Raw genomic sequence first — 21,735 nt, 5'->3', positions numbered from 1 at the left:
TAAAAAGGAGTGAAATATTGACACATTCTACTCCGTGGATGTATCTCTAAGACATTACTACAAAGTGAATGAAGCCAGAAACAGAAGGACAATTATTGTATAATTCCACTGGTAAGAGGAACCTAAGTAGTCAAATTCATAGAGGGGGAAAATAGAAAGGTGGTTGCTAGGAGGTAGGAGGGAGGCAGATGAGGAGTTATTGTTTAGTGGGCATGGAGTTTTTGTTTGGGATGATGAAAAAGTTCTGAGGATGGATGGTGGAGATTAAACTACAACATGAAGGTAATTAATGCCATTGAAATATACATGTGTAAACAGTTAAAACTGTTTATTTGATGTACATTATACGGTAAAAAAAAAAAGGTCTTAAAAATTGCTAAGTAGAAATAGAAAAGATAAAATAATAAATAAAAAAATTTTAAACTGCTAAGTAAACAGAAGCCAAGGGGAAAAACCACTGTAGCTCAAATAATAGTAATAATTAAAAATAGATAAATAAAAGCATGCTGCTGAGCATGCATGTCATGGGCTGATTTGGTACTAATTTGCCTGTAGAGTGTAATGTTTATCAAAGAGTAAGTAATTTTAAAATGTGCTAATCTGAAGGTGCTTTATTGTTAAAAAGAGTAACTATAATTGTTAGACCAACAACGTGTGCTTCTCGTGGAAGACTTCCCCAAGCGCTCGCTGAAAACAGAGACCCCGCCTGGGGACTCCAGGCTGCCTCTGACTTGCGTCTCTCCGCTGTGCTTCTTACGGCTTCCCCAGCCGCCAGGAGCACGCCATCAGTACACAGACGCCACACCGCATCTTCTCGCTAACACGCTCCTGCCCCTCTCCTGGCTCTGCTCCTCAGTGCCGCGAGCTTCCTCAGGCCTGGCGCTCTGTCCACACCAAACACTTCACATCCACAGAAACCACTCTCTTCCCTCCCTTTTTCAACATACACGTTCATGCAATTAAAATGTGTCGATTCCAGCAATAAAAAGAAAGAAATTATCAAGCCACAAAAACACACGAGGAACCTCAGATGCACACTGTAAGTCAGAGAAGCCAACCTGAAACCTGAAAAGGCTGCACACTGTGGGTGGGATTCCAGCAATACGGCATTCTGGAAAAGGCAGAACTGTGCACACACCAGTGCAAAAAGACAAGAGATTGGCAGGGCCTGGAGGGGAAACAAGGATGAACAGGTGGCACAGAGAGGATTTTTAGGGCAGTGGAACTATTCTGCAGGATGCTGTAACGGTGCATACATGTCATCACACATTTGTTAAAACGCTTTGAGTGTACAGGACAAAGAGTGATGCCTAATGTAAACTGTAGACTTTGGTTCATACTTTTATATCAATATTGACTCATCTGTCATAACAAATGTACCACACTAATGCAAACTGCTAACAGGAGGGAAAATAGGAGGGGATGAGGTGAGTATATGGGAACTCTCTACTCAGTACTCAGTTTTTCTGTAAACCTAAAACTGCTCTAAAATGCTAAAGCCTTTGCCTGTGCGGATCACAACAAACTGGAAAATTCTTCAAGAGATGGGAATACCAGACCATCTTATCTATCTCCAAGAAACCTGTTTGTGGGTCAAGAAGCAACAGTTAGAACCAGACATGGAACAACGGACTGGTTTCAAATTGGGAAAGAAGTACATCAAGGCTGTATATGGTTACCCTGCTTATTTAACTTATATGCAGAGTAAATCACGTGAAATGCCAGGCTGGATGAAGCACAGGCTGAAATCAAGATTGCCAGGAGAAATATCAACAACATCAGATATGCAGATGATACCACTCTAATGGCAGAGAGTGAAGAGGAACTAAAGAGCCTCTTGATGAGGGTGAAAGAGGAGAGTGAAGTTGGTTTGAAACTCAACATTCAAAAACTAAGATCATAGCATTCAGTCCCATCACTTCATGGCAAATAGATGGGGAGAGAATGGAAACAGTGACAGACTTTATTTTCTTGGGCTCCAAAATCACTGTGGACGGTGATTGCAGCCATGAAGTTAAAAAATGCTTGGAAGAAAAAGCTAAACAGCGTATTAAAAAGCAGAGACATCACTTTGCCAACAAAGGTCTGTACAGTGAATGCTACGGTTTTTCCAGTAGTCATGTACGGATGAGAGAGCTGGACCATAAAGAAGGATGAGTACCAAAGAACTGATGTTTCTGAATTGTGGTGCTGGAGAAGACTCTTGAAAGTCCCTTGAATCATAAGGCAGTTCTACTTCCAGTTTTTTAAGGAATCTCCACACTGTTCTCCATAGTGGCTGTACTAGTTTGCATTCCCACCAACAGTGTAAGAGGGTTCTCTTTTCTCCACATCCTCTCCAGCATTTATTGCTTGTAGACTTTTGGATCGCAGCCATTCTGACTGGCGTGAAATGGTACCTCATAGTGGTTTTGATTTGCATTTCTCTGATAATGAGTGATGTTGAGCATCTTTTCATGTGTTTGTTAGCCATCTGTATGTCTTCTTTGGAGAAATGTCTATTTAGTTCTTTGGCCCATTTTTTGATTGGGTCATTTATTTTTCTGGAACTGAGCTGCAGGAGTTGCTTGTATATTTTTTAGATCAGTTGTTTGTCTATTGCTTCATTTGCTATTATTTTCTCCCATTCTGAAGGCTGTCTTTTCACCTTGCTTATAGTTTCCTTTGTTGTGCAGAAGCTTTTAAGTTTAATTAGGTCCAATTTGTTTATTTTTGCTTTTATTTCCAATATTCTGGGAGGTGGGTCATAAAGGATCCTGCTATGATGTATGTCGGAGAGTGTTTTGCCTATCTTCTCCTCTAGGAGTTTTATAGTTTCTGGTCTTATGTTTAGATCTTTAATCAATTTTGAGTTTATTTTTGTGTATGGTGTTAGAAAGTGCTCTAGTTTCATTCTTTTACAAGTGGTTGACCAGTTTTCCCAGCACCACTTGTTAAAGAGATTGTCTTTAATCCATTGTATATTCTTGCCTCCTTTGTCAAAGATAAGGTGTCCATATGTGTGTGGATTTATCTCTGGGCTTTCTATTTTGTTCCATTGATCTATATTTCTGTCTTTGTGCCAGTACCATACTGTCTTGATGACTGTGGCTTTGTAGTAGAGCCTGAAGTCAGGCAGGTTGATTCCTCCAGTTCTATTCTTCTTTCTCAAGATAGCTTTGGCTATTCAAGGTTTTTTGTATTTCCATACAAATTGTGAAATTATTTGTTCTAGCTCTGTGAAGAATACCGTTGGTAGCTTGATAGGGATTGCATTGAATCTATAAATTGTTTTGGGCAGTATACTCATTTTCACTATATTGATTCTTCCAATCCATGAACATGGTATATTTCTCCATCTATTAGTGTCCTCTTTGATTTCTTTCACCAGTGTTTTACAGTATTCTATATATAGGTCTTTAGTTTCTTTAGGTAGATATATTCCTAAGTATTTTATTCTTTTTGTTGCAATGGTGAATGGAATTGTTTCTTTAATTTCTCTATTTTCTCATTATTAGTGTATAGGAATGCAAGGGATTTCTGTGTGTTGATTTTATATCCTGCAACTTTACTATATTCATTGATTAGTTCTATTAATTTTCTGGTGGAGTCTTTAGGGTTTTCTATGTAGAGGATCATGTCATCTGCAAACAGTGAGAGTTTTACTTCTTCTTTTCCAATTTGGATTCCTTTTATTTCTTTTTCTGCTCTGATTGCTGTGGCCAAAACTTCCAAAACTATGTTGAATAGTAATGGTGAAAGTGGGCACCCTTGTCTTGTTCCTGACTTTAGAGGAAATGCTTTCAATTTTTCACCATTGAGGATAATGTTTGCTGTGGGTTTTATTAGCTTTTATTATGTTGAGGTATGTTCCTTCTATTCCTGCTTTCTGGAGAGTTTTTATCATAAATGGATGTTGAATTTTGTCAAAGGCTTTCTCTGCATCTATTGAGATAATCATATGGCTTTTATTTTTCAATTTGTTAACGCGGTGTATTACATTGATGGATTTGCGGGTATTGAAGAATCCTTGCATCCCTGGGATAAAGCCCACTTGGTCATGGTGTATGATCTTTTTAATGTGTTGTTGGATTCTGCTGGGCATACACTCTGAGGAAACCAGAATTGAAAGAGACACGTGTACCCCAATGTTCATTGCAGCACTGTTTATAATAGTCAGGACATTGAAGCAACCTAGATGTCCATCAGCAGATGAATGGATAAGAAAGCTGTGGTACATATACACAATGGAGTATTACTCAGCCATTAAAAAGAATACATTTGAGTCAGTTCTAATGAGGTGGATGAAACTGGAGCCTATTATACAGAGTGAAGTAAGCCAGAAAGAAAATCACCACTACAGTATACTAACACATATATATGGAATTTAGAAAGATGGTAACAATAACCCTGTATATGAGACAGCAAAAGAGACACTGATGTATAGAACAGTCTCTTGGACTCTGTGGGAGAGGGTGGGATGATTTGGGAGAATGGCATTGAAATATGTATAATATCATATATGAAACGAGTCACCAGTCCAGGTTCAATGCACAATACTGGATGCTTGGGGCTGGTGCACTGGGACGACCCAGAGGGATGGTATGGGGAGGGAGGAGGGAGGAGGGTTCAGGATGGGGAACACATGTATACCTGTGGCAGATTCATTTTGATATATGGCAAAACCAATACAATATTGTAAAGTTAAATAAAATAAAATTTAAAAATAAATAAATATTAAAAAAAAAAAACAGAAAGAAAGAAAGTCCCTTGAATAGCAAGGAGATCAAACTAGTCAATTCTAAAGTAAATCAACTTTGATTATTCATTGGAAGGACTGATGCTGAAGCTGAAGCTCCAATACTTTGGCCACCTAATGTGAACAGCTGACTCATTGGAAAAGACCCTGATGCAGGGAAAGACTGAGGGCAGGAGAAGGGGCAACAGAGGATGAGACTGTTTTGGATAGCATCACCAACTCAATGGACGTGAGTTTGAGTAGACTCCAGGAGTTGGTGAAGGACAGAGAAGCCAGGTGTGCTATAGTCCATGAGGTTGCAAAGAGTTGGACACAACTTAACAACAGAACAACAAAACCTCACTATAAATAAAATTTATTAATTTAAAAACAAAATGTTAAATAATTTTTCCTTGTTATACCATAATATTACCTTGTTTATTGCCTTACCACTAGACCATTCAGGTATGACCTAAATCAAATCTCTTACAATTATACAGTGGAAGTGGGAAATAGATTTAAGGGACTAGATCTGATAGACACAATGCTTGATGAACTATAGACGGAGGTTTGTGACATTGTACAGGAGACAGGGATCAAGATCATCCCCATGGAAAAGAAATGCAAAAAAGCAAAATGGCTGTCTGAGGAGGCCTTACAAATAGCTGTGAAAAGAAGAGAAATGAAAAAAAAAGGAGAAAAGGAAAGATATACCCATTTGAATGCAGAGTTCCAAAGAATAGCAAGGAGAGATAAGAAAGCCTTCCTCAGTAATCAGCGGAAAGAAATAGAGGAAAACAATAGAATGGGAAAGACTAGAGATCTCTTCAAGAAAATTAGAGATACCAAGGGAACATTTCATGCAAAGATGGGCTCAACAAAGGACAGAAATGGTAGGGACCTAACAGAAGCAGAAGATATTAAGAAGAGGTGACAAGAGTTCACAGAAGAACCGTACAAAAAATATCTTCAAGACCCAGATAATCACGACGGTGTGATCACTCACCTAGAGCCAGACATTCTGGAATGTGAAGTCAAGCGGGCCTTAGGAAGCATTACTACGAACAAAGCTAGTGGAGGTGATGGAATTTCAGTTGAGCTATTTCAAATCCTGAAAGATGATGCTGTGAAAGTGCTGCACTTAATATGCCAGCAAATTTGGAAAACTCAGCAGTGGCCACAGGACTGGAAAAAGTCAGTTTTCATTCCAATCCCAAAGAAAGGCAATGCCAAAGAATGCTCAAACTACTGCACAATTGCACTCATCTCACACGCTAGTAAAGTAATGCTCAAAATTCTCCAAGCCAGACTTCAGCAATACGTGAACCGTGAACTGTCAGATGTTCAAGCTGGATTTAGAAAAGGCAGAGGAATCAGAGATCAAATTGCCAACATCCGCTGGAACATGGAAAAAGCAAGAGTTTTAGAAAAACATCTATTTCTGCTTTATTGACTATGCCAAAGCCTTTGACTGTGTGGGTCACAATAAACTGTGGAAAATTCTGAAAGAGATGGGAATACCAGACCACCTGACCTGCCTCTTGAGAAACCTATATTCAGGTCAGGAAGCAACAGTTAGAATTGGACATGGAACAACAGACTGGTTCCAAATAGGAAAAGGAGTTTGTCAAGACTGTATATTGTCCCTTTGCTTATTTAACTTATATGGAGAGTACATCATGAGAAACGCTGGGCTGGATGAATCACAAGCTGGAATCAAGATTGCCAGGAGAAATATCAATAACCTCAGATGTGCAGATGACACCACCCTTATGGTAGAAAGTGAAGAGGAGCTAAAAAGCCTCTTGATGAAAGTGAAAGAGGAGAGTGAAAAGTTGGCTTAAAGCTCAACATTCAGAAAACTAAGACCATGGCATCTGGTCCCATCACTTCATGGGAAATAGATGGGGAAACAGTGTCAGACTTTATTTTTGGGGGCTCCAAAATCACTGCAGATGGTGAATGCAGCCATGAAATTAAAAGACGCTTATTCCTTGGAAGGAAAGTTATGACCGACCTAGATAGCATATTCAAAAGCAGAGACATTACTTTGCCAACAAAGGTCCATCTAGTCAAGGCTATGGTTTTTCCAGTAGTCATGTATGGACATGAGAATTGGACTGTGAAGAAACCTGAGCGCCAAAGAATGGATGCTTTTGAACTGTGGTGTTGGAGAAGACTCTTGAGAGTCCCTTGGACTGCAAGAAGATCCAGCCAGTCTATCCTAAAGGAGATCAGTCCTGGGGGTTCATTGGAAGGACTGATGTTGAAGCTGAAACTCCAGTACTTTGGCCATCTCACGCGAAGAGTTGACTCATTGGAAAAAACTCTGATGCTGGGAGGGATTGGAGGCAGGAGGAGAAGGGGACAACAGAGGATGAGATGGCTGGATGGCATCAATGACTCGGACATGGGTTTGGGTGGGCTCCGGGAGTTGGTGATGGATGGGGAGGCCTGGCATGCTGCGATTCATGGGGTTGCAAACAGCTGGACACGACTGAGTGACTAAACTGAAAATCACTGCAGATGGTAACTGAAGCCATGAAATTAAAAGACGCTTACTCCTTGGAAGAAAAGGTATGGCCAATCTAGACAGCATATTAAAAAGCAGAGACATTACTTTGTCAACAAATGTCTGTCTAGGTTTTTCCAGTAGTCATGTATGGATGTGAGAGTTGGACTACAAAGAAAGCTGAGTGCCAAAGAATTGATGCTTTTGAACTGTGGTGTTGGAGAAGACTCTTGAGAGTCCCTTGGATTGCAAGGAGATCCAGCCAGTCAGTCCATCCTAAAGGAGATAAGTCCTGAGTGTTCATTGGAAGGACTGATGTTGAAGCTGAAACTCCAATACTTTGGCCACTTGATGCAAAGAACTGACTCATTTGAAAAGACCCTGATGTTGGGAAAGACTGAAGTGGGGAGGAGAAGGGGATGACAGAGGATGAAATGGTTGGATGGCAGCACCAACTCAATGGACATGAGTTTGGATAAACTCCAGGAGTTGGTGATGGACAGGGAGGCCTGGAGTGCTGCAGTCCATGTGGTTGCAAAGAGTCGGACACGACTGAGGAAATGAACTGAACTGAACTGAATGATATTCTTTAGAATTGCATGGTAGCTCAGCTGGTAAAGAATCCACCCACAATTTGGGAGGCCTGGATTGGGATCTTCCCTGGGTTGGGAAGATCCCCTGGAGGAGGAAACAGCAACCCAATCCAGTATTCTGGCCTAGAGAATTCCATGGACTGCATAGTCATGGAGTTGCAAAGACTTAGACATGACTGCGAAGTAAAAGTTTATCTTTGGTTTCAGATAACTCGACTTTATTCACTTTCTTGAGTAAAACCTTGTTGATCTTTTTATTCTTATTGATAATTTATTTGGAGTAGTTTTATAGTTTATGTACATATTTTAAGGATTTTGACAGAAGTGAGCTCATGGTGGTATTATTTGCCCTACCATTAGCCTGAAAGCACCTTCGTGTGTGAGAAGCCACTTGGCTAGAGTGAGGGGGGCCACTGAGGAGATCGTCAGACAAAGAGTAAGCTGGGGCCAGGTCCTGCAGGGCCTTCTGACAGAGTTAGGGTGTTGCACCTTACCCTGAGAGCTATGTCAAGTGGAGACCATTGAGGAGTGTTACTGGGAAATAGTATCATCTCTTTTGGTTTAAGGAAGATTATCTGGATAAGGAGATTGTTTTCAGTGAGGTGAGTGGAAAGATAAAATGGGGGCTAGAATGCAGACTTTCACATATTGATACCTGTTGAAAAGCTCTGAAAAGCTCGTCTTCCTGCAGAGTCATCTTGTCCTATGTCTCTTGTGCTCGTAGACCCTCAGGCTGCCAGCCACGACTTAAGCTCAGCTTGTGGGTAGATACCTGCCAGCGAGAACAATATGTATCCGTTGGATACATGTCTCTTAAGGTACAGAAGAAGCAGGGGTATATTTGCACAGGCTTTTGTATCAGACATACCTGGTTTGAGTCTGGGTTCTGCCACTTCCTAGCTGATGGTCTTGTGAAAGTCACTAGAGGCCCCTGCCTGGGCCCCTGGCTTTAGAAGGCCCTGCTGTGGTCCTCTCCTGGCCGTGGGGAGTCTATGCCAGTGATCGAGGCCCACATGTCAGTCTATGTCAGTGTACAGCCTGGGCAACTGCACAGTGTGGACTGCTAATAATCATGGAAAGGGGAGGCAGGATTGAGGATACTAAGGTAAAACCCAGCCTTGGCAGGTGTCAGGATGTGACCAATAGAATGACAGGGCCATCAACAGCCTGAGGAAAATATGACAGAGCCTTGGGGGGTTAATTTTATTATTATTAGCAATTTAAAAAAACATTTGACTGCGCTGGGTCTTTGTTGCAGTACACGGGCGTTGTTTAGTGGCCACACACAGGTCAGTTGCCCTGTGGCACTGCGGCATGCGGGATCTTAGTTCCCCTACCAGGGATTGAACCTGAGTCCCCTGCCCTGGAAGGTGGACTCTTCACCAGTGGACCACGAGGGAAGTATGAAGAGGTCAGTTTCAGATGTGTTATGCCTTTGGCCCTGCCAAACAGCCATCCAGAGCTTCTAGATACAACTTTGGCATTAGGGTCATAGTTGAGGCCCGGTGGTTGAACAAGGGCTCTGAGGGAAAGCCTAGTCATAGCAAGGCTTGAACCTGTTCTCTTGGGCATCTATGCTTAAAGGACATGAGGGGCCGTGAGAAGAGTAGGGGGCTTTAGGCTTCTGGGATAATGGGATGTCACCGGTGGTATTAACACATTCCAGGAATGGAGGGTTTTGAGAGATCAGTGAAGACAGAATCATGGGCCTGGAAGACAGCTCTTTCTGGAGGAACAAGGATACAGTGAGTGAGTAGTGTGGATGTTGAAACCAGGAGGTTGTCTATACCTGCAGAAACGTGGTGGTGATAGGAAGTGGGGAGAAAAGTGGTGACTTGAAGGCAGAGCAGGATCAGGCCGATGGTCCTGAGAGCACGGTGAGGGAGGAGCTGCAGAAAGAGCATAGTTGAAGAGGCAGGTCCCAGAGGCAGAGCAAAGGATGCAATTCCAGAGAAAATGTCAGGGCAAGGGGAGGGGAGCAGCCCCAAGGAGTAGGAATCAGTGCGTGTGAGGAAAAAAGTCAAAATAGAGGATGACGTTTCAAGGGGAGGGAAGGGGAACTGGGCCTGGGTTTGGGCTTCTTGGAAGAGGAGAAGAGCTAGTATCTGCCAAGGCTTCTGCAGGTGGGAGTCAGAATAGCATTGGAGGGATCTAGATTTTGATGGAGCTTTGATTACGCGTGCTATAGTGTCTCCCACGTGTGGTCCTCTTGTGTCTTCTGTGGTGTCCTGTGTCTCTGGCGAGAATGTGGCTGAGTTCCACGTGTTGAATGTATTTTAGCTGATCCCCCCGCTCACTAAGGGCATTCATTCATTTCTTCTTACAGGACAATGAGTGCCTATTGTTTTCAGAGTACACTGGGAGACACAAAATGACTAACAGCTCTTTTAGGTTAAGAAGTCTACAAGGGCATCAGCAGAACTTGTGATAAGGTTGTGGAAAAAGATTACGATTGTTTTAGTTCAGTTGCCAAGTCTAGTCCAACTCTTTGCAGCCCCATGGACTGCAGCATGCCAGGCTCCTCTGCTCTCCACTATCTCCCGGAGTTTGCTCAAATTCATGTCCATTGAGTCAGTGATGCTATCTAACCATCTCATTCTCTGTCACCGCTTTCTCCTTTAGCCTTCAATCTTTCCCAGCATGAGGGTCATTTCCAATGAGTCGGCTCTTCCCATCAGGTGGCCTAAGTATTGGAGTTTTAGCTTCAGCAACAGTCCTTCCAATGAAACTTCAGGGTTGATTTCCTTTAGGATTGACTGGTTTGGTCTCCTTGCTGTCTAACGGGCTCTCAAGAGTCTTCTCCAGAACCACAATTCCAAAGCATCAATTCTTCAGTACTCAACCTTCTTTATGGTCCAACTCTCACATTTGTACATGATTACTGGAAATTCCATAGCTTTGACTATACAGACCTTTGTCAGCAAAATGATGTCTCTGCTTTTTAACATGCTGTCTAGGTTCATCATAGCTTTTCTTCCAAGGAGCAAGCATCTTAAGTTCCATTGCAATCACTGTCTGCAGTGATTCTGGAGTCCAAGAAAATAAAGTCTATCACTGTTTCCATTGTTTTCCCATCTATTTGCCATGAAGTGATAGGACCAGATGCTAAGATCTTGGTTTTTTGAATGTTGAGTTTAAAGCCGGTTTTTTCATTCTCTTTCACCCTCATCAAGAGGCTATTTATTTGCTTCTCACCATCTGCCATTGTAGTGGTATTATCTGCACATCTGAGGCTATTTATATTTCTCCCAGCAATATTGATTCGAACTCGTGATTCATCCAACCCAGCATTTCACATGATGTACTCTGCCTGTAAGTTAAATAAGCAGGGTGACAATATACAGCCTTGAGGTACTCCTTTCCCAGTTTGGAACCAGTCCATTGTTCCATGTCCAGTTCTAACTGTTGCTTCTTACCTGCATACAGATTTCTCAGGAAACAAGTAAGATGGTCTGGTATTTCCCTTCTAAGAATTTTCCACAGTTTGTTGTGATCCACACAGTCAAAGTCTTTAGCTTAGTCAATCAACTACTGCTGAAGCCTAGCTTGAAGGATTTTGAGCATAACCTTGCTAGCATGTGAAATGAAATAAATTTTATGGTAGTTTGAACATTCTTTGACATTACTCTTCCTTGGGATTGGAATGAAAACTAACCTTTTCTAGTCCTGTGGCCACTGCTGAGTTTTCCAAATTTGCTGACATATTGAGTGCAGCACTTTAACAGCATCATCTTTTAGGATTTTAAATAGCTCAGCTGGAATTCCATCACCTCCACTAGCTTTGTTCGTAGTAATGCTTCCTCAGGCCCACTTGATTTCACATTCCAGGATGTCTGGCTGTAGGTAAGTCACCACACCATGGTGGATATCCGAGTCATTAAGCCCTTTCCTGTATAGTTCTGTGTATTCTTGCCATCTATTCTTAATCTTTTCTGTTTGTTAGGTCCTACCATTTCTGTCCTTTATAATACCCATCCTTACATGAAATGTTTCCTTAATACCTCCAATTTTTTGAAGAGATCTCTAGTTTTTCCTATTCTATTGCTTTCCTCTACTTCTTTGCACCTCTCCTTGTTATCCTCTGGAACTTTGCGTTCTCTTGGCTATTTCTTTTCCTTTCTCCCTGGCTTTTCACTTCTCTTCTTTCCTCAGCTGTTCATAAAGCCTCCTGAGACAACCACTTAGTCTTTTTACATTTCTTTTTCTTGGAGATGGTTCTGGTCACCGTCTCCTGTACAAGAACTATGAACTCCATCCACAGTTCTTCAGGCACTCTGTCAGATCTAATCCCTTGAATCTATCTGTCACTTTCACCATATAATCATAAGGGGTTTGATTTAGGTCATACCTGAATGGCCTAGTGATTTTGCTTACTTTGTTCACTTTAAGCCTAAATTTTCCAACAAGGAGCTCATGATCTGAGCCACACTTAGCTCCAAGCCTCGTTTTTACTGACTATATAGAGCTTCTCCATCTTTGGCTGCAAAGAACATAATCCAATTTTGGTATTGACCATCTGGTGATGTCCATGTGTGGAGCTTTCTCTTGGGTTGTTGGAAAAGGGTGTTTGCTGTGACCAGCACATTTTCTTGACAGAACTCTCTTAGCCTTTGCCCTTCTTCATTTTGTACTCCAAGACCAAACTTACCTGTTATTTCAGGTATCTCTTCTTACTTTTGCATTCCTATCCCCTATAATGAAAAGGACATATTTTTTTGGTGTTAATTCTAGAAGGTCTTGTAGGTTTTCATAGAAGCAGTCAACCTCAGCTTCTTAAGCATCAGTGATTGTGGCATAGACTTGGATTACTGTGATGTTGAATGATTTGCCTTGCAAACAAACCAAGATCATTCTGCTGTTTTTGAGACTGCACCCAAGTATTACATTTTGGAGTCTCTTGTTGACTGCGAGGGCTATTCCATTTCTTCTAAGGGATTTTCCCACAGTAGTAGGTATAGTGGTCATATGAATTAAATTCTCCCATTCTCATCCATTTTAGTTCACTGATTCCTAAGATGTCGATGTTCACTTTTGCCATCTCCTGCTTGACCACAGCCAATTTACCTTGATTCATGGGCCTAACATCCCAGGTTTTGCAGTATTGTTCTTTATTGTTCTTTACGACACTGGACTGTACTTTCACCACTGAGTGCCGTTCCTGCTTTGGCCCAGCCACATCATTCTTTCTGGAGCTATTACCAACTGCCCTCTGCTCTTCCCCAGTAGCATACTGGACACCTCCAGACCTGGGGAGCTCATTTTCTGGTGTCATATCTTTTTGCCTTTTCATACTGTACATGGGGTTCTCCAGGCAAGAATACTGGAATGGGTTGCCGTTTCCTTCTCGACGTTTGTCAGAACTCTTCACTGTGACCTGTCTTGGGTGGCCCTGCATGTCATGGTTCACAGCTTCACTGAGTTACACAAGTCTCTTTACTATAAGGCTATGATCCATGAAGAGGACAGTCTTATTGTTTTACTCCATTTTAAAAGTTATACATGCACATGGTTATATTTAAGTACTCTGAAAATGTTTGTGATATGTGATTCTCTTGTAGTGGGATTTCAAGCTGTGGTTTTTCCAGTAGTTATGTATGGATCTGAGAGTTGGACCACAGTGGGATTATAGGGAACCTTAAATACCACAATCTGGGCCCAATTCAAGGTGGGGAAAAAGAAGCCACACAGAATTTGAGTGCAAAAAATAAATATAAAATTTATTAAAACACCCACAATATTTTAAAGATACCAGGAGTAATACAGTTCACAAACCCAGTTGTTTGTGTAAATTATAATAAAATACAAATCAAAAAAGGATACATACTTGCAATTTCTAGGCACCCTAAATTAAATCTGCTGAAACACTGGGGGAGAAGGGAGGGCAAGGAGGGTAGCTCAGGAGGCAAACCAATAAAGTGGGAGGAAAAAATATTAACAAAAAAGTAAAAATTATACAAAATAAAATTATCAGCATAAATTTACTGTACTAAGAATATCTACAGTTTAATAATACACATCCTATTGCCTTGAGACATTGCAAAAATCTACCATTCATCCATCAACCCCAGATAAACTTCATTTCAAGTAGCCACAGTTACAAAGTCAAGACGGAATATTCAAGTATGGTTGTTAAGTTCACCTCCATTGGAAGCCAAGTAACCAAACAGGAATTCAAAGAGAGAAGAAATAAAACACATCAAAAAGCTACAGGGGTTCTAGATTAAGTCCAATGCATTAATATGCCACAATATGACCTGCCCTTGTTTCTTTAATTAGAATAGATGAAAAAGAAATTACGTCACTCCTGTTTTTCTCCTCCTTTTTTCCCCTCAAAAAAAAAAAAAAAAAAACTATTGGAACCAAGAAAATTTGGATATTCAATGAGCCAAATAGAATTTTTAAAATCCTCATGTGACAATGATGAGTTATCCCTGAATGACAGGTAGTCAAAATGAGAAAAGAGAGCGAACAACACCACTACAAAAATCATCCCTGATATCAGAAGAGGAGCAAACGAGGAAGTAGGCCAATTCTCACTGATTCTTAGGCAAAAAGCGACGGTAGACCTTGCATTTCTGTGCTGCAATCTCTGCTCAGGGAAGAAGCCTATTGCTTTTCTCTTGTTGGCAGCTCTGCGGAAGGAAGGGCTGGGAGTGCCAGGACGGGGCCTCGCACATGGAAAAACTCTCCCTGTGCGTGTGAGTGCGTGCGGGACTGTATAACCTATGCTGGGGGTATGCACCTCAAAAAACACTCAGGTTGGTCCAGGGTATGTTGAAGTTGGCTACAGCAGATGCAGCTGGTCAATAAAGATAGGTTGTGAGGGAGTCATTTCAAATGACAGCAACAATGACTGAAAAAGCTCGATGAGATGGGCATAGGAAATTCACATTTTATTCAAAAGCAAAACTTGAAACAAAATAAAAGTCAACCACAGTCCTTCCTTTAAGCATTCTGCCATTTTAACTGAAGAATGAAAACTAAAACGACCCCAGATTCTTCAAGGTCAAGTAGGTCATCAAATGGACAACCTGTATGTATCAGACCCTCCTGGAATCTACTTTACCAAAGTTGTCATGATGTCCTGTTTTTGAGGTATTTAAAAAAAAAAATTATTGTGACAGTGGATGACACAAAACAGAGCTTCCTGTTGAATTTTTAAAATATCAACTTTTGTGGACCCAAGAAGAAATTTGGAATAGCACCAACTAAAAACAGCCTCAGTGGCACCAAGTGAGCAAAGCTCCTTCCTTTAGTTTGAACACGAGGGGATACCAGCGAGAGGCAGAAGCAATGCTGGGGCAAAGGCTGTGAGGAGCAAAGGAATGAGCCCCCTGCCCGCCACAGTCCTGGCCAGTGCTGGGGAGGAAGGAGGCCCATCCGGCCCACCCTGGCCTGCAGAGCACCTTTGGAACTCTCAGAGACATCTAGTCAGCACCCTGGACAGCAAGAATGCCTGCCACAATAGAAGACGCAGAAGCACCCGACTCCCCTTCCTCCAAAGAACCCCCCAAAACCCCTTCACGCTTCCTTTCTTGATAGACCCAAGAGGACACATGTGAAACCAGCATGCCCGCCACCTCCAAGCCAGGCAGGCCCACTCCCCGCCCCAGTAAGAGGGCTGGCTGCCTTCGAGACTCGCCTTCCTGTGTGGCCAACAAGGGGAGAATAAAACAAAACAGAAAAACTGCTCAGAGCAGGTTCTAGCACGTAAACAGAAGTCTAAGGAGACAGCACCAAAATGGGGGCAGGGGAAGAAGCCGAGAGAGACTGGAGCCCACCTTGTTTTTGGTTGGTTGTGGTTTCAGAACCTTGATAGCACCTCAGCAGGACAGGATCAGGGACAGTCACATTAAAACACCATAGCACCATTTTATTTAGACTATTTCAATTCATAAAAATGCTTCCTAGTCCATAAAACACACTTCAGTAACAAAAGGAAAGAGATTGGTTGAGGCACGTCGGGGCTATCATTTTAATTTTCCGCAGCACTGCCCTGGTGTGGGATCTGGCGGTGGTCAACTTCATGAAGCCTGGCTGGGTTCTCTTAATGGAATCAGGTTACCATCTACTCACTGTCACCCATCCTCGCATACCCACTGCTGCCGGGTACAAAGCAATTAAGATCTGCTCCTTCTTTCCTTGCTTCAGCACTTTTAAAGTCCCTCACTCTGCAAACTACTGTTTCCAAAAGAGGCTGGTGAAAGGGCCAAGAGGGGCGGGTATGACCTCTTTCCATGCGCACCTGTCATCTCAGTGGGCTGGCAAAGCAGTACCCATGAAGCCAGAGTGTGGGAAACCTAGGCCCTGCCAGAACACACACCAAACAACAACAAGAAACCTCAAAAGCCATGAGACACGTCAGTCAAGATTTCTGATGGTTGGATAACGGTTTCTTGAGCTAGCACCAGTTATTTTGCGAGAACCTGCCGCAAAGCGATTTTTTTAATTTTAAAAACTTCTTAGCACAAAACTTTGCAAGTACTTTCCTTGCATGCAAAAAAGGCAGGGAAAACAAAAGAAGAACCAACTGTCTGCACTGCATGTGGATGGCATCTGTGGACAGGGCACACTGGGGGAGATGACTCTAGGACTCCATCATTTCTGTTGCTATACTATTATTCCTAAAACTTGGTCATGCTGTTAGGTTCTTTAGTTGCAATGGCTTTATTTTTCTTCTCATGATAAAAATGTCTGTTAATCATCTTTCAGACTTAAAAAATGATAGTGCCAGTAAAAAATAAAAATTCGATTTTTCTCTTTTAAGAAACCTTCAGCAGCAAGGGGGAGGGGATAAAGAGCTGTGCATAGTTACTTTTTAAACATACGTCTAAAGCATGCTAATTTAATGACTGAGATTTGAGGTAGGTTATACATGTAGTGTGTAAAAATCAGCATGGGCTTGAGCATGGCAACAGCACCACCTAATCTCTGAAACACCGTTCTGGAGGGCATGGGGACGTCCAATGGAGACTGCCTCTTGACTCACTTCTCAGCAGCCTATCTGCTAATCTAGAAATTATGAACCAAAGGCTGTTTGGGCTGGGGGGAACAGACATCACATGCTTTTAGATTGTATTGGTTTCTCCTTTCATCTAATGGCTTTGCTACCAAAGGGTGATGAGGGGAAGAGTCTATTGAACACACATCAAGGAGATTCATACATGCCAAGTATCAGAATCACCTGGGTTACACTCAGGACCTTCCAAACCAACAGCCAACCTGGGGCTTCCCCGGGTCATACAGACAGTCACATTCTCCAAATGTTTTGTAAAATATTGTATTTCTTGTTTAAGATAATTTAAAACGAAGTTTTCAAGGCACCCCCGCATCTACCTAAGCACGGAGTCAAATGAGACCTGCATAAAAGTACTGATGCGTTAAGCAAAATAGCATTTAAAGGACCCAACTTTTCCTCAAAACTAGAAAATCAGCATGCTCATTAAAGACTCTGCTTCCTTTAGCTTGTCAAACTGAAGGTCAGAGGTTTTCCTATAAATCTGAGTTCTGAATAATTCGAAATCCTGATAAGCTCTTGGGTATTTATTTCAAAAGCAATAATATTTCATTTTTGTCCTGTAAAATAAATGCAACTTTACAGAATATGGTAAAAGTGAAGGCTAGACAAAGCACGTTAAATATTCAGCTACTATTTACAATTTCTCCCACAATTACATGTTAAAACATACTTTTTTCAAGTTGCTGTTTAAATCTAGGCAAAAGTGCTTAAAAATTTTTTTTCACTATTTACAATTAAAACCAGACCACATAAATGCTTAGGATATCTCACAGCGACTCTCCGCCAGTGCTTCTGGAACAGTTACAGTACACAGCCAGCGGGGCGATTCTCAGCTCTTTCACAAGGCACCTGGAAGCTCAGGAACTTGCCTTCAGCATCGTCATCTGATTGTTAAACTCATTTCATGAAGACCCACATCTGAATAAAACTGCTCAATAAATATCTGATGTTTAGCTCAGGGTTTGGCTGTCAATCACTGTGTGGCCATATTCCCCTCTGTGTCCTTATGAAGCCTCTCACGCACCACATACATCCACATGGGTAGCTGGACATCGTTTTTGCTAATACCACAGGAAGAACAAACACTCCAAGAAGTCTGACTTGCTGTTGACGGACGTTGCTTCCTACCTGTCAGGCCCAACCTCTCTTAACAAATGTCAAAAAAATTAAGCACCACATTCTCATTTCAAAGAACTGAACGAATGCACCAGAATTTTAGAATGGGCATGTTCAAGTGGGTGGAGAGGGGAAGAAGGAAAGGAGAAAATGACCAAATAGAGAAATGGCACCAAATAGGGAGGAAAATCATAGCTACCTGCTGAAAATGTTTGACTCTTGCATTTAAAAATTGTTAAGTGTAGGCCCACTCCTCAAATGATAGCGTGGAGGGGGTGGGCTCAGGTGTGAGGCATGCACCATTGTCCAATGTGAAATCCAGGGATAAGGAGATGCGTTCCTGCTGTCACACTGCTGTGCGGAGTTCCCGCGGGTGCGGCCTGCCCGATCAAGAAGTCCCAGCACAGCACTACAGCACCAGGCTCTGCGCCAGCTTTTCACAGCTTGGGTTCGACTTCTTGTTCTTAAAGATACAGTAGCCCTTTTCGGTATCAGCATCGACTTTGGAGGCTTTTTTTTTTTTAAACCTGCCACTAAGACAAATTCCTTCAGCCAGTATTCATTGGCTAGTCAGCTTGGTGGAAAAAGGCTCCTGAGAACCTCTCGATTCCAGCTCCGTCCAGAGGTGCTGCCGAGGGGACCACGGTACCACGTGACTTGATAGCTAACGGACAGAGAGGATTCAGTGTGGAGACTAGCAAGCTTGAAGCTATCTACTTCCAACCTGGTTTCGGGGGAAATCTATGCCAGCATCTCAGGTGCCTGGCCTGGGGTGCGCCTGCCCCCCATACCCGACTCCAAGCCGGTGACTGGAAAAGGGACCCCAGGTGTTCCTCTACAGATTCTCCCATCCTACTGCAGAGGACAGAGGCTGTCCTGAGGGCTACCTCCCCTGAAGGGAAGGGTGTCTGTCAGGGGGACAGTGGGTGGCTACAGCCTGCACTTGGCTCATGAGGGGCCGACGGCTGAGAGAACCTCGTCATCTCCCAAGAGGGCCAGGCTCACCAGGCCCAGCACAACCGGGCAGGAGTGAGTGCTTCTGGCCTTTCCTGCCGATCCTTTACCATTACAATTGTCACTTAAAAAAAAATCCAATAAATACACATTTTAAATGGAATTTAAAACTACTCCTTTGTGAAAGGACACTATAAACTTTCTTTCCATTATTGTGATATACAAGGATAGAGTTTTAAAAACAAGAGAAAATAAAAGCCCCCCAAACAAGGGAGGAAAAAAAAAACCAATGTGGAGATATAAATATTTAAGATCACGAAAAAAATCACCCGACAGCCGTAGTTTCTTCTTCAAAGTGCTGGGGAAGTGGGGTGGGGGGAAAGGAGGGGCGGGTCAGTTCTGAGGTTTGGACCATAAATACATATATATGCGTATCTATATATGTATATATAGATAAAAAGACTTCTGCACCCCCAACCCGCCCCCAGGTGTGAGGGCGAAAGCACCACAGAGGCAGCTCGGGCCGGGCCCGACGCTGAGGTACGCTGGCTCCCTGGCACCCTGGCGCCTAGATCCAGCGGCTGTAGGGGCCGGTGACCTTCGTGTAGGCATAGGAGGACACGGTGACCGCTGAGTCCGTGGGCATGGCCAGCGCCTGCCGGGTGGGGACCATCCCCTTCTTCTCCTTATGCTGGGACTCAGGGACCACGGCGCCTCCCCACTTGCGCTTCTTCCCATAGAGCTTGGCCTCCTGATGGCCCAGGCCCAGCCGAGCGGCCTCCTCCTGTCGTGCCCGCGCCCTCTCCGCCAGCTGCTTCATCTTGGCCTCCCAGAGCGCCAGCCCGTGGTTGGGCTGGTTGAGGTTCTTGTGCTGGTAGAAGACCAGCGAGATGCGGGTGGGATGGCAGCGGTTGGGCTTCTTGAGGGGCGTGGTGGCGTGCAGCTCCCGCCGGGCACACTCGATGAGGATGGAACCGTGGGCAGGGGCCACGGCCACGCCGCCGATGTTCTCGTCCAGGAAGTTGTGTTCGCTGTCCGACCACAGCTCCTCTTCCTCCTCCGCCCCACCGGCGCCCTTCTCCTCCTTCACTGTCCCCTTGTTCGGGGGCCCCTCTGCTGTCCCCTCCTCCAGGCTGAAGGGATCCCACAGCTTCTCCTCGGACTTCAGGGCCCCAAACAGCTTCTCACTGGGGCCCAGGGGCATGCCGAAGGACTGCCAGGCTTTGTCCAGCTGGCTTGCCCCTGGGGTTGGAATCCTCCCCTCCTCCCCTTTCAAGGGGCTCCACAGCTTGTCTTGGAATCCAGGACCACCTTTCAGGGCGGAGCTGAAATCCCCTGCCCCTACCCCCCACGGCTTCTCAGTCAGGCCGGGCCCAGCCAAGGCCGAGGCGTTGCTTCCAAACTTGCAGGGGCTCCACGGCTTGCCTCGCAGCCGTCCTCCAGGCTGGGGGGCTGGCTGCTGTCCCTCGCCAGGAAACAACCCCCACTGATGCTGGCCATCGGGGAAGTGGGAAGGGGTCAGGCAGGAACCCCCAAAAGAACCGAGCTTATCAGGGATAACGGCAGGGCTCTCCACAGGAGGGAACACACCCCAGCTGCCACCCACGCCGTTAGTCCTCTTGGGGGACATGCTTGGGCCTCCTGAGTACTGTCCCCATAGATGACTGGGACCCCCGTTCTGAGATGCCTCAGGCAAAGGTGTTTTGCCCATCTTGCCAGGCTCTCTGGTTACAGATTCAGTGTGGACCAGTGGATCTACTGGCTCTTGCTTGATGGATCTGTTGTAGCAGTTGGAGCTCTGTGCAAAGGGAGAGGGGTCCCTGGACACTGGGTGGATCTGGGGGGCCTTCGGAAGCAGATACTCCTTGGGGCCTGGATAAGCAGGCTGCTGGTGGTGAGAAGCGGGGTGGTGGGTGTCTGTGGGAACAGCCTGACCGGGCAGCTCGGCAAACTCAGCACCACCGTAGGCCGGGCTCAGGCTGTTGTGCAGAGCGTGGAGGTCTGGCTTCTTCTCAAAACTGCTGCTGCCGCCACCGTGCCCCCAGGCACCAGCACCCAGGAATTGAGAGGGGAAGACCGGGTTACTGGATGGAAAGCCATAGTAGCTGAACGCCGGAAGCGCGTACTTGGAGTGGAAGCCGTTGACGGCGGCCAGGCCAGGCTGTGCATAGTGCGAGTGGTAGGAGTACACGCTGTTCACGCTGTACGGGTCGGAGGGCCGGCAGCTGCCCAGCACCGAGTAGCTCTCCACCACTGTGTTGCCGCTGTACTTGAAGGAGCTGAAGGGGCTCTGCGGCTCCACCTTGAGGGAGGGTTTCAGGCTTTGCTGGGACAATCCACCCTTCAGAGAAAGGCCTGAGGAAGACAGGAGGTGAGACAGAGAAGGAGCACAGAGAACCACCGCCACAGAAGCTTCCTCTTCTCCTGAGAGGTTTCCTCAGCCAGGCAGGCAAGATGCGTGAGGCTGGGCTTGCTCCTGGCGTAGCTCAGCTTGGCCTGGCCCCGAGGAAGCCCTGGGAGAGCGGCCGGCAGAGCTCTCGGTCCCCCAACCCAAGCAGACCCCCACCTGTCCTCACTGAAGCGCCCCTGTGCCAGCTGCTGCAGAGATCAGGGCTGCCCCACACCGAAGACCCTGCTGCCCCGCTGCGAGGGGAGCAGGTGAGCTGGGGGACTTCCCAGCTCTGGGAAGATGGGGGACCTCCGTGTACTTGGCTTCCAGGTGCCTCCCATAGGGTCTGGGGTCCTCTGTCGCTGACTGACAAAACTGACGGTTCAGATGGCTGAGAGATTCCAGTACTTTTCTGTCTGGAATTCTATCTCAAGT

At 44.5% G+C, this 21,735-nt stretch overlaps 1 protein-coding gene across 9 annotated transcripts in view; it reads right to left on the bottom strand.

Annotated features, from left to right (window-relative positions):
• Window positions 1-13,512: 13,512 nt before the first annotated feature.
• TET3 (tet methylcytosine dioxygenase 3) overlaps window positions 13,513-21,735 on the bottom strand; it is a 111,997-nt gene continuing 103,774 nt past the window's right edge. For all 9 annotated transcript variants that reach the window (XM_086327654.1, XM_086327653.1, XM_086327658.1 and 6 more), the window contains one exon: window positions 13,513-21,266. In XM_086327654.1, coding sequence (XP_086183780.1) covers window positions 19,480-21,266 — 1,787 coding nt within the window. In that variant the 3' untranslated portion in view covers window positions 13,513-19,479. The remainder of the gene's footprint in view (window positions 21,267-21,735) is intronic.

Source organism: Bos grunniens, chromosome 11 (genome assembly GCF_055505025.1).
Source record: "Bos grunniens cultivar Pamir isolate PY7600 chromosome 11, Bosgru_T2T1.0, whole genome shotgun sequence".
Classification (NCBI taxonomy): domain Eukaryota; kingdom Metazoa; phylum Chordata; class Mammalia; order Artiodactyla; family Bovidae; genus Bos; species Bos grunniens.
Note: the sequence above shows the minus strand (reverse complement) of the source record. Positions and strands in the feature narration are given on the sequence as shown.